At 37.0% G+C, this 13,503-nt stretch overlaps 1 protein-coding gene and 1 pseudogene across 1 annotated transcript; both read right to left on the bottom strand.

Annotated features, from left to right (window-relative positions):
• Positions 1-417: 417 nt before the first annotated feature.
• Positions 418-4,045, bottom strand: LOC140559729 (uncharacterized; annotated as a pseudogene).
• Positions 4,046-7,989: 3,944 nt separating this feature from the next.
• On the bottom strand, positions 7,990-13,022 carry LOC140559516 (uncharacterized). Its single transcript, XM_072683042.1, has 2 exons — positions 13,000-13,022; positions 7,990-9,826 (listed from the first exon to the last, which is right to left on the bottom strand). Exon 2 carries the CDS (start codon positions 9,818-9,820, stop codon positions 8,099-8,101), a length of 1,722 nt encoding a protein of 573 aa, XP_072539143.1. The 5' UTR covers positions 9,821-9,826; positions 13,000-13,022; the 3' UTR covers positions 7,990-8,098.
• Positions 13,023-13,503: the final 481 nt, after the last annotated feature.

The following is a 13,503-nucleotide window of genomic DNA, read 5'->3' as shown; positions in this document are numbered from 1 at the left end:
ATTAAATCTAACATCAGTGCAGTGTATTTGTGTGTGTGTGTGTGTCATTCTGTAAGCTCAAATGGGCCAATCACAGTCCATTTGCCCATTGCAACTGAATAAACTCAGTTATTACAAATTGATTGAACTCAAAGATCTGTAAAATCATCACAAACATTCAACTCCAAACAGTTGAGTAATATGTGGGAAGTTTTATTCATAACATATTTCATTTGTTTTGTACTACACACTGTAGTAGCTGTTAATACAAAATAAATGTAGAAAAGTCTGATTAATAATTTTAATCATTCATTTGAATAAAAAAAAAAAAATATATATATATATATTTTTTTTTTTATTATTATTATTATTATTATTATTCAAATGAATGATTAAAATTATACTTTGTATTGTATTTATTATTTAGTGTGATTAAAGTTTACTTGCAAGCATAATATGGATGAATGTTTGACATATTTTAAGTGAGTATATAAATTTGCTCGTATATTTACTGCATGGTTAGAAAAATCTCTTTTTATATACAATTAAGTGCACTTTTTTACAAGAGCATCCATGTCCGCATCATGAAACATCTACCATTGTTGGCACTGTTGTAGTGAGGGTTGTGGTTGTTATCAAGGCTGTTGTGGTTGCTGGCAGAGTTGTTGGCACTGCTGTAGTGGTTGTAGGAGTCATTGTTGTGAGCAGAGAGGTGGTGGTTGGCAAAGTTGTGGGGCATATAAGCTGATCTGCTTTTAAAGACAGAACAGACTGCCCTCTCAGATCCTCAGGGTACTCATAACACACACTCTGGAGATCGTATTTTCTCCTCATTGTCTTTCATCCATGAGAAGAATGACAACAGGTTACTGAGTTTTGGAAGAGAATCAAAAACATCCTCTGGAAGGGTTCTCAGGTTATTTTTGGCTAGATTAAGTGTTGAAAGGGACTGTACTTGTGCAAAGTCTTCTGCTTTGAGTGACACAATGCTATTTTTCTGAAGATTAAGCTCAGAAAGTTTTTCCAGACCATCAAAGAAATCTCCAGAGAGATGGGAAAACTGATATGAGGACAGGTCTAACTTCTTCAGCTTCTTCAGTGGGGCAAAACGTTTAGCAGGTAGACTTGTAAGATTATTGCTGTTTAGAACCAATTCAGTCATTTTTTGCATTTCTCCAAACAGCACAGAGGGGAGCCTGGTGAGCTGGTTGTGATGCAAAGTTAATGATTTGAGTGCAGAGAAGTCCACAAACAGCTCTGGTGGCAGTTCAGTCAAGAGATTATTGTCCAATAACAGTTTTGTTAATTTGTTTTTATGTGGGAACAAATGTGATTGGATGTCTGTGATTATGTTGCCATAAATAGTGATTTCCTTCAGATTCTGGAGATTATCAAAATTCCATCTGGCATAGATGTCAGCTGGTTGTCGTACATTCGAAATACCTGCAGTTTCTTGAAATTGGAAAAAAGGGATGAAGAAATGGAACTGAGGTTGTTTTTTTTCAAGATTAAGTTCCAGAAGATTTTCCAGGTGATCAAATGTTCCCTCATCAATTGATGAAATCTCATTAATGTGCAGGTGCAGTTTATCAAGAGAACTGGTGCCATCAAATAGCCCCTTTTCCAATCTTTGAATCTTTGTAGCCACCTTCTCTAAACCACCAAATACTCCTTCTTCTCCTATTACATTCTAATTTTTAAGTAAAATAGAGTGACTGCATTAATAAAACAATCCTGATATTGCAAAGTACAAGTGACAGCAGTGACTTAAGTAGCAAAATAGCATCACTAGTGTTACCTAATACTGTTTTTTTCTGTTTCCCAGGTAGTTGTTTTACTGAGCCTTGCTGTATTACTATATTTATCCACTAACCCGTGGGAATGTTGTTAAATAGGCTTTCTTAAAATAGTATTTCTGGATTTTTCTTTTTACGTTAAGTGCCTGTAAATTTGACTTCTAAACGTTCTAATCTTAAAATACTGTCATGGTTTCTATACATATTACAATGTAAAGAAACTATGTATATTCTGTACTTATTACAACATTTTTTTTTTCTCAGGATGGAAACAGGATGCACCTGAGCTCAATTTTGAGCTTCATGGCGAAGGCTGTGAATACTTATGTAAATATGATTTCTTTGTTTTTTAATTTTAATAAATTTTCAGAACTCTCAAGAAAACTTTTTTCACATGGTCATAATGGGGTATTTTGTGTAGAATTTTGAGGAAAGAGATTAATTTAATACAATTTGGAATAAGGCTGTAACCTAACAAAATGTGGAAAAAGTGAAGCGCTGTGAATACTTTCCGGATGCACTGTATATATATATATATATATATATATATATATATATATATATATATATATATATATACACACACATCAGTCGACTCTTCATGACGTGACATTTAACACGCATCCTGTTATTCACATATCCCTGAAAATAACAAAATAAAAACGAAAACATTTCTCTAATAATCTTGATTCCTCTGTGACTACATTCCAAAAAACTATATTAGCATGGCCAGGCCTGAGTAGATATTTTACACGTTACCTTATTGCTTTTTTTAACAGGAAAATGTGGCTTTTCCTCTGATCCCACACTTTGGTATCAACTGTGAAAAATTCAGTCAAATAAATAAAAAGTAAAATAATTCCCCCTTACATTTGATTCCACTCTTCTCCACCAATAAAGCAGCATAAAATAAATATAATGATTTTATAAATCTGATAAAAGTTTTTTTTTTTTACAAATGTTATGCTTCTCAAGAAAGAAGGCAGAACTGTTCTGAATTACCATTTAAAAACATTAAAAAACCAAAACAAACAATCAGACCTGACAAGACAATATCTTTACTTTATAACTCATGTGTTCTTTTTTACTGTACCAGGCAAGGGAAGTTCAACTGTATAAATACAGTCCATATAAACACTGTCTATATATATATATATATATATATATATATATATATATATATATATATATATATATATATATATATATATATCAGACACATTGGTTAAAAAAAAAAGCCCAACATCACAAAATCATTAAATCATTTTTACAACCATGTAATATCCTGCATCAGCAACGGTTCTATGTAAAAAGTGACCACATACGTGAAATGTGAGTGGAATATCAATAGGGAACAAATCATAAAAAAAAAAAAAAAAAAACAAGCATGAACCTGAATCATTTCTAATGTGACTGTGATATCTAAAAAACTATTACTTGCTTAACAAGCCTGTGTTTGTGTTGGACTAGTGATGGGCATCACTCAGGTTTTGGTGCATCCTAGAACCAATTAAAGTCTATGGTATTACGTTCATCAGTTCTTGGAAATGTTTGTATTTTAGCTGCTTGATTTTCTGGCTGGATGTATTCAGCGGAGGCACTGTGGTGTCAGAGTGGGGGAGAGATAAGCTGTCCAGCCATGTGAATGGACAACCTTGTATTCCATGGTATCGTTCACATTGTACCTGAGAAGCAGAGGGAGAGGAGTAACGGAAAAGGGGAAGGGAATTAGGAGAAAGAGGAGGAAGAGAGCAACCGGGAAAGAAAATGGGTTTTTGATTTATTATAGAGCCTGTGTGTGTGTGTGTGTGTGTGTGTGTGTGTGTGTGTGTGTGTTTCATTGCTTTATTATTGATGTTTGTGCAACTTAAAGAGTGAGTCAGGTGAGAATGTGTATGATAGAGGGTGTGTGCCAGGACGGATAGACTTGCAGCAGTCCTGGAAGAAACCAATAAAAAGCACATTGTGTGGCCTAGGACTGGAGCGTGCTCTTCAGATCACTGTGGCATTTGTGGCAGGAACATGCGTCTCTGTCTCTCAGTCTTATACCAAGTCGCATTGTATTTGTGTATGACCTCTTTCTAGAATTTTTGGGTAACTACCTTTTGCTTCTCGGTTGCTTCAGTAGGGCGTTCCTCAAAACGAAGTTGCAATTTTAATAGCTGCATCCATCGCTCCATGAGGTGTATTCAGCACATGTCGTTTACCTCGAGGAGGTGGATGGTACAGGAGGGAAAACTCATTAGCTGGAAGTCCATCTTCCTCTTCATGCCACAAGTAATTAGTAGCATTGTGTGTTGCCATGTTGTACATGGTACAGTTGTGGACACCAAGCTTTGCTTTATAGTAGAGGGCTGAAGCTTGGTGTTTGGGGCAAAGAAGTAATCCATGCAGGTCCATACACACTACCATTATTTTCTCATTGGCCTTGTCTTTATCGTCTTGCTTACTCTCCTTTTTCTTGCAGTGTTCCTCCCATGTGCTAGCATCAGTGTTTCCAACTTTATTTGTATTCAGCATTTAAGTGATTAATAGATTTAAAAAGAGGTTCATCTTTGTAAATGAATATCTGCAGTAATGAGATGGAACCTTAAGAAGATCCATGAGAAACTGCTTAAGGAACTCTTGCTCTTTATTCTTTATGTCGGCTGTCTCCTCAGGCATTTTCCGTCCTATCCAACTTAGAAAACACCACTGCTTGATCTCCAGTGTTAAAAGGGACATGCCTTGATCATTTTGCCATCCACTATAAGGTGACGCAGAATGGACGTTGACCTCCTAGACTGTTCTTCTCCAGTCCTTGTCTCTTCACAAACTCCAGTCTATTTCTTCCCAGAAGTAAAGCGTTAGAAATTACCTCCATGTCAGTTTCCTGTATATCTTCACAGTGCAGTTTTATTTTTGATTTTAAACAAACAGAAGATGGCCTTTTTTTCTTCCTTCATCATGTCCTCGTTTTGCCTTCTTCCAAGATACGACAGACATATCATTCTTCGTCTTCTTTTCTATATGTTGGCTTTCTGGGTCTCTGGGTTTGTCTGCACCACCTTCCTCCGTTTTATTACGGTTTTGAAAAATAATAATAATAATAATATAAATAATATAAATATATAAATTGAATTTCTGTATGAATGTGTGTGTGTGTGTATATATATATATATATATATATATATATATATATATATATATATATATATATATATATATGTGTGTGTGTGTGTGTGTGTGTGTGTGTGTGTGTGTGTTTCAGACACATACCCTCATTTTTAGATTCATTATGAGCAGCAGCACGTTTTTGAGATATTTCTCAAACGTCTTCTTAATAGAAACAGAAGGGGAACAAACTTTAACAACGAATGAACACTGCCGATATGAAACGAGCTCACACATAATTGTGGCAAATACTGGTTATAAAAAAAAAGAAGCAAAAGTTTACTTCTTACCTCGATCGTTTGGACGAACAGGACGAAGCAGACAAGTTTCGACACAGACCTCTCTCACAGTGATGGTCGGTCGCGAACGATTCGGCTCTAAGATCCGACTCTTTGAAGTGAACGACGGAAGACGGCTCCTGATTGTGAGCCGATTTGTTGCCAATTTGTTGCCAAACGTGATTAGTCGAGATGTGCGGCGATGTCTGTGTGTCGACACTGAGCAGGAGGGCAGGGCCAGCACGGACACACAGTGACAGCACAAAGTTCTCTCGGGAGCCAAGAGAGATCTAGACATCCAGCTTTACATAGTCAGACAGACTACACCCTGGAAAGCTCAGGGACAGGAAACGTATTAAGGTTTGGACACATTTTAACTCTACAAACAACCTGCACAGGCATATGAAAAGACTTATAAATATTAATATGTTTTTACATTAGTAATTAATCTCACACATTAAGGAGCCACTTAGGAGCTGAAAGAGCCGACTCTTTTTAGTGAGCCGAGGCAAAAGAACCGGCTCTTTAAACACAGCCGGAATTCCCATCACTAAAAAGTTTACCGGTGGGTTGAGGGGAGGAGATACGCGGTTTTGATGGACAGGTCTAGCAGCCAATGGAGATACTGGTTAAAGCAGATAACTGCTATGTACAGACAGAGATGCGTGTCCACATTTCGTACATGGAAAAAAGTTGAAACCGCTAAAAGATACGTGTTTTTCATCGGAGAGCGTAAAAACCTCCAACTCTGAATAATGTTATTTTAACACTCAACCAGTGTTGATTTTATCTAAGGGTTAAAAGAAAACCACTGTCTGTGTTAATTATGGCACATTTAATAAATGTATACAATGAAAGTGAAAGTTACATACTTTATATAATTCTCACTATCATTTTAAAAATTAAGAGTAGTCGTGTCCACTCAGGACAGTATGTTTAATAATTAAACCAGTTAATACTATGTTTTTACTAATTGGCATATTAACATTCACCATATTCACTTAAGGTGATTATTAAATTCTGCAATAGGGCATGAGTGGACTCTGGCACATAGCCTCCACACTACTCTAGCAGCTACATATACAGAAATACAGAATACATATGCATACCCATAGAGAGGTAGCCACAACACAATGATGGTTGGTGGGAGGTGGACAGACATACAGAGCATGCAAACAGGTGGTGCCAAAAGCCAATGGGACAGATGTGAGGAGTGTGGGAGGAGCCTAAACTAATTCAACTCATTATCAACATGTGCTTCTATCACCTTTTAACACTTTCAGAGTGTTAACATTTAGAGCAAAAAAGTCAGCACTACACAACTCTAGAGTAGGTAACACTGGAAATTTTGGGAACTGGAATATTGTATTATGTATTTTATTATGTAGACTTTCTTCACTACAAAGACACAGAGTAACCTCAAACATCAAACACTGAGTAAAATGGGAAATGAATGAAAAGGCATAAAACATAAAGTTGTAATGTAATATAATGGAAGTTGTAGGATCTGTGTGCAGTGTAATTATTGGCTTTATCACTAGGAAGAGGTCACACAAAATAATAAGGATGCTAAGAAGTGAGAAGTGCAATTTATTTGCTGACTGGATGAGATGCAATGATTCACATGTTTATATTTAATATGGAAGATAACAGGCAATGTGTTAGGATTAGGATTAGATAAGGCTATGTTAGTTCATTTCAAAGTATTCAATAAAGCATCTTAAAAAAAACAAACAAATACAATCTGGCTCCAGAAAATATACAGTCCTACAGTTGACATTTACATTACATGGGGTGACTGTTCAATCATAAAAACAGATATCATTTGCATGTAATTTTGCAAAGTTTTATACACAATGTTTAATGTGTAATACATGTAAAGTAATGCTTACAAATGTTGTTTATAAGGTTCTTATTGCAGATGAAAAGGAGCAAATAAATGCGTGCGGCTTGCTTTAATGTCATACAATCCATAGTGAGCACAGAGGGAAAAAATGAAACACATCATTTACATCACTGTGAAAAAAGTCAGAGACCACCTTTATTTACTTGTTATTTTTAGTAAAAATGAATAAACACATATATTGAAAAGATATTATACAGAAGCCTCATTGACTAAATCCAATAGTTTCAGTGTTTACTATGTCTACCCTTTGGCTTTAATACAGCTTCTACCCTTTTCAGACAGCTTTTTATGTTTGTCTCCATGTAAGTAATCTCTAACACATCCAATAATGTTGAGATCTGAGATAGTAATAGTCTTTTTTTAGTCTTAGTTTTTGTTTGTTTCTTTCTTTTCTCAGTAAGTGCTTCTTAAACAGCTACACATCCTTTCAGACCACAGTGTTGAGTCATTTTCTCACAGTGGAAAGATGGACAAAAACATTTGTGGAATTTTTCAAATCTAAAGTGAGAGTGAAGCTTGATTTTCAAATATGACAGCTTTAGTTGTTTTTCATCTGATGGGGCAGTGTCTGGGCTCTACAGATGTTTCTCAGTATATGTTAATAATTATGAAATTGCCAGATTTATCTCTCTTAGACTTTGACTTTTTAAACCCTGAGAATATCCTGATAAATCCTTTTTTAATATCCTGACATGCATAACTTATTTTCCAATCTGTTAAATGGAAATGAACAAAATGAAGGGTGGTCTCTTACATAGTACTGCAATACTGCATATTCAATTTAATGATATAACATTATAATTTTATAATTAAACATATGATATATTTTCTTTGTGGGAAACCTTTTCCACTATCTAGCTAAAAGGTCACTCCACACATATTATTAAGCAGTCAATTCCAAACCTTTTAATCTTTTCTTTACATGTAAAACATAGCCAGTGTTCTGCTTCACAACAGTTAGTCAAACATTCTTAAGCTGCTGTGCTTTAGATAACCGAGTTTGTATTTGGGTGGCGGCGCAAGTCTTGACTGCCTTGTTTTTTCCTCCTCCAGCACACAACACAGATGATGATACTGACAATGATTATTGTACAGACTACAGCAATAATACTCAAATGCATGCTTGTAGACATTGCCTCATTCTCTTTTTGATCATTGCTGGTGTCCTCTCCTTTCTCCGGGGATGATGTGGAGTTAGCAGCAGGTGGTGGGGTGCTCCTTCTGGGTGGAGGAGTGTGTGGTCTTCGCCGTTTATCTGTGGGACTAACTGATTCAACCTCAGAGGTTGTGGAAGTAGGTGTTGTAAATGTATCAATGTTATCAAGATTTATTATACTAATGTCTGCCAAGTGTGAGGGGCTAGAGCATGTAAGAGATGTGATGTTTTTTACTTTATTTGGGTACTTCCTTAGCCAGTCTCGAAGTGGTACAATATCATGGTCACACTTCCAGGGATTTTCAGCAAGCACCACACTTTTAGCCTTGGTTAGGTCATCTAAAAGTTCTTGTCTTAAATGCGGTAGAGAGTTGTTTTGAAGCTCCACTTGAAATAGGTTGGAGATACCATCAAAAAGTTTAACTGGAAGGTCAGCAATCATATTATTTTCCAGCGATATGTTGACCAACTTAGGGAGGCTTCTGAAAACTCCTTCATCAAGGGTGACTAGGCGGTTGGTGTGCAGAGAAATCTCTTCCAGATCTGTCAATCCATTGAATGCACCAGGTGAGACATGCGAGAGCTGGTTTCGGCTGAGCACCAAAAGACGTATATGGGTTAAATTGCTGAACACATTTTCTTCAAGCTTGGTCAACATATTGTCATACAGCCACAGGTCTTTGAGGGGCATGGGGCCAAAGGTCCCAGCAGACAGGCTCTGCAGCTGGTTGTCATAAAGTGAGATCTGGCGCAGAATGGGAAGATTCAAGAAGATGCCCTCAGGAAATGTAGTCAGTTGATTATTGGAGAGATAGAGCTTTTGCAACTTTTGTTGATGTGTGAAAAGATTTGCTGGTAAGTGTGTGATAGCATTGTTCTGCAGATGCAAATTCTCAAGGTTAACCAAGTCCCTAAAGGCATTGCTTGGGAGTGCTTTTAGACCGTTCTGCTGGAGAAACAAAACTTTAAGCTTGCTAAGTCCATGAAAAGTCCCTGTGTCCAGTTCCTTAATGTTGTTTTTCTGCACCATAAGCTGCTCTAAATGAATTAAACCCTGAAATGCATTCTCTGAAATAGAAGTGAGTTTGTTTTTGCTTAGGTCCAAGATCTTCAAAGCTTGAAGAGGAGATAGCAGAGATGACTTGAGGTCATCCAATTTGTTGTTGCTCAGTGTGAGGGATGTAAGCAACTGCAATTTCTGAAACAGGTTCTCTGGTAGCGTAACTAAATCAGTTCCTGTTAACCCTAGGGCAATAAGGTTGTGGGTGCTGTCAAACGTGTGGGGTTGCACCTCACTTATTCTTGAATCCTTGACAGCAAATATTGCAAGAGACTCAGAAAACTCTTGAAAGTCAGCAGGTTTCAGTGAGGAAATGTTGCTGATTGAAATATACAAAGCAGTTGTAGTTGAGGGAATGGAGGATGGAAAATCTTGAATTTCAGGGCCTTGGCATAGAATTCTGTTGTTTTTGCATTGGCATTGCTGTGGACATCCCCAGACTACAGCATTAACAGCACAAATGCCAAGAATGATGTAATGCCCAAGATCCATTGAGACCTAAAAGAATAAAGCATACTTTTAGTGACTTACTTTATCAGTGGTCTGTTATATTATAAAAACAGTGAATGACAGCAGTTCAAGTTACACATATTATACATGCCTACACTTAGCAAGTGGGACAAAAACAAAAATGATGCTAACAACATTTAAAAAACTATTAAAACAATCAAACAGGACTTCATTACTGTCTTTGTTAAAGGGGGAGCCAGCTGTTTGGCCAGATAGGCCAGATGCTTGTGGGAGATACATTAACTTATTTTTTATCAAGCAGCTGATAGATATTTAAGTGCAGCCCTGTGAATAAAGCATCAATCTATCTAATCTAATCTAATCTAATCTATCTATCTTTATCTAATAATTTCTATTATGCTATCTGCCACAGAATTGTTTATTATGCTTCAAATGCTTTTAGGACCTAAGGTCACTTGTACACCAGTGCCTCATGACATAAACTATTCTACTTGTTATTTAGAGATTTCCTAAGGGCATGAGTCATTCAGGATTAGTCACCCTGGTGTTGCTTTTGTTTGATGCTATCCTTGCTATTAGTTAGATATACAGTGCCCTCCATAATTATTGGCACCCCTGGTTAAGATGTGCTCTTTAGCTTTTTGAGTTTTTTTTAAATAATATAGGACCACAATGGAAAAAAGAGTAAAATCCAACCTTTAACTCAAGTGAATTTTAAGGGAAAAAAAAACCCTAACTAAGAAATAATTATTCTTCATAAAATCACCTGTTCCACAATTATTGGCACCTCTAACATTTCTTAGGAAATAAATGTAATTAAAGTATTTCTGTCAATTCTACAGTAGTTTACGAAGTTGATCAGAGTATGTAGGAACATTTAATTAGTAATTCACAACTTCCTGTTTCCCTGGGGTATAAATATGACGTGACACAGAGGCCATTTCTCTTCAACATGGGAAAGACAAAGGAACATACCATTCAAGTAAGGCAGATGTGTGTTGACCTCCACAAGTCAGGCAATGGCTACAAGAAAATAGCCACTCACCTACACCTGTCCATATCTACTGTCAGAGGAATTAAAACAACTGGAACAGTGGTAAACAAGCCTGGACGAGGACGCAAGTTTATTTTGCCACCACGCACAGTGAGGAGGATGATAGGAGAAAAAAAAAGGTCTCCAAAGCTCACTGTTACAGAATTGCAACAAATGGTAGCTTCTTGGGGTCACAAAGTCTCCAAAACAACCATCAGGCGCTATCTGCATGCCAACAAGCTGTTTGGGAGGCATGCACAGAAAAAAAACTTTTCTCACTCACAATCATAAATGCAAACATTTGGAGTTTGCTAAGCAGTACTGGAACTTCAACTGGGACCGTGTGCTTTGGTCAGATGAAACTAAGATAGAGCTTTTTGGCAACAAATGCTCTAAGTGGGTCTGGCGTAACACAAGAGCTGAGTATGCAGAAAAGCACCTCATGCCCACTGTGAAATATGGGGGAGGATCAGTGATGCTGTGGGCCTGTTTCTCTTCCAAAGGCCATGGAAACCTTGTTAGGGTGCATGGCATCATGAATGCTTTGAAATACCAGGACATTTTAAAACTAAATCTGGTGGCTTCTGCCCAAAAGCTGAAGATCAGCAAGATAATGACCCAAAACATATGGCCAAATGTACACAGAAATGGTTCACCACACACAGAATCAAGCTCCTCCCATGGCCATCTCAGTCCCCAGACCTCAACCCCATTGAAAACCTGTGGGGTGAGCTGAAGAGGAGAGTGCAGAGGAGAGGACCCAGATCGCTGGATGATTTAGAGAGATCGTGCAAAATGGAATGGTCAAAGATCCCTCTATATGTATTCTCCCATCTTGTGAAACATTTTAAGAGAAGATTAGGTGCTGTTTTGTTGGCAAAAGGGGGTTGTACAAAGTATTAACATCAGGGGTGCCAATAATTGTGGCACACATGATTTGATGTTAAACAGTTATTTCTTAATGTGGGATTTTTTTCCTACTGCATAAATTCACTTAAGTTAAAGGTTGGATTTTACTCTTTTTTCCATCGTGGTGATATTATTTAGAAAAAAACTCAATTTATTAGAAGCTTAAGAACACATCTTAACCAGGGGTGCCAATAATTATGCACTGTAGATCTTCAAAAATTTAGTTGTTGACAATGTTTCCCAGTTGTCTTGTTTCCTATTTTAATACAAACTAAAATGTTGCAAATAAGAAAATCAACAAACAAATTGCCTTAAAGTTATGTTCCCCTTTGTCTGAAATGCACAAAAAAAAGAGTTCACAACATTTGTATTTTTGGATGTTGAAGCCGCAACTTGGGCCTATTCTGTGGCAATGCTTCTGATCTCTGTACCACATATTTGCCTTAGAACATAATGTTTAGTCTTGCAAAGAAATGTTCAGTCTCAGAATAAAACTATCGAAGAAGAATCCACAATAACTATAAAACATTTAAAGAGCAGGTCTGCATCTGGAATCCTGCTCCTGTGAGGAAGACTCTGCTATCTTCTGTAAATGCACTGTTTAATGTTCTGTCCTTGTTATTTACATCTGGAGATAAGTGCTATGGAAGATCAGGTCAAAAGGTCACATTTGCTATTAAGCAACACTCCCCAACATATACGTTCGTAAGGAAATGCAACACATCTGTATTGCAATCAAGAAAGAATGTGAACACCTAGTTCCTTTATGTTGAAACTGAGCACTCACAGTTCCTCTAATGCCTCCTTTTTACATCTCAGGTTAGTCCTTTAAAAAAGAAAGAAAACTACCAATTCCATTTGCTCAGCTTTCTGTGTTTCCTTTTAAGCTGACATTGAATGGATTTGAGAGTATATGTGAGCATACAGTGCAGTTCAGATGGAAACACTTCCTATCCTTTGTAATACATTCCATTAAAACCAAACCACAGTCTGGCCTGGAATTTTCTTCGCTATAATTGCTTAAACTTTTCCAGCTCACCATTCATTGCTGTGCTATGGTTTTTGACTGTCATGCAATTTAGAAAGAAGTACTGTAACACAAAAGTGCTTTTAGATGTTAGACAGACACCAGTTACCAAATCCTTCTGTAAAACAATTCTCAAAGTATAATGGCTCAGTGAGTTCTCATTGAGCAATATGATCAGACATTACAATTAGTGTTCTACTGAAAGTTTTTAACATGACACTGCAATCTTACCGTTGGCAGCTGCAAGTTCAGAGATATCAATGCTCTTCTTTTCACTTCTCTTTCCAGTTGAATGGGTCCCACCCTTATTTTTCAAACACTTCAGATGATTTCTTCGAATTCCAGTCTGTTTCCACAAACCCGCCTGTTCATCCCCTGTCCCATCAGCAGCTGAGTACAATGCAGCGTCAGTCTTTTTAAAAAGCATTCGCAGACTCACTCACATTATTGGGAAGTGAGTCAGGGGGAAAATGCTGGTCCCCACCCTCTCGCTGGGCTTTAAAGAGGCTGGATTAGCCTGACTGTGAGTGTGGGTATGATCAAGAGAAACCGGAAGCTTCTTCCTGTTGTCTCTAATCATCATCTGATTTACTCATGTAAACTGAAAAACAGTTTGTACTTATTTGTTTTCTTCTTTCTATTTAAGCAGAATGGGTTGGTTCTAAAGGAACATCTGTCAAACGGTCATGTTCAGTCAACAAAATGAAATCTTTGGTGTATTTCCTTATATTTTGA

The sequence above is a fragment of the Salminus brasiliensis genome, chromosome 7, assembly GCF_030463535.1.
Source record: "Salminus brasiliensis chromosome 7, fSalBra1.hap2, whole genome shotgun sequence".
NCBI lineage: Eukaryota > Metazoa > Chordata > Actinopteri > Characiformes > Bryconidae > Salminus > Salminus brasiliensis.
Note: the sequence above shows the minus strand (reverse complement) of the source record. Positions and strands in the feature narration are given on the sequence as shown.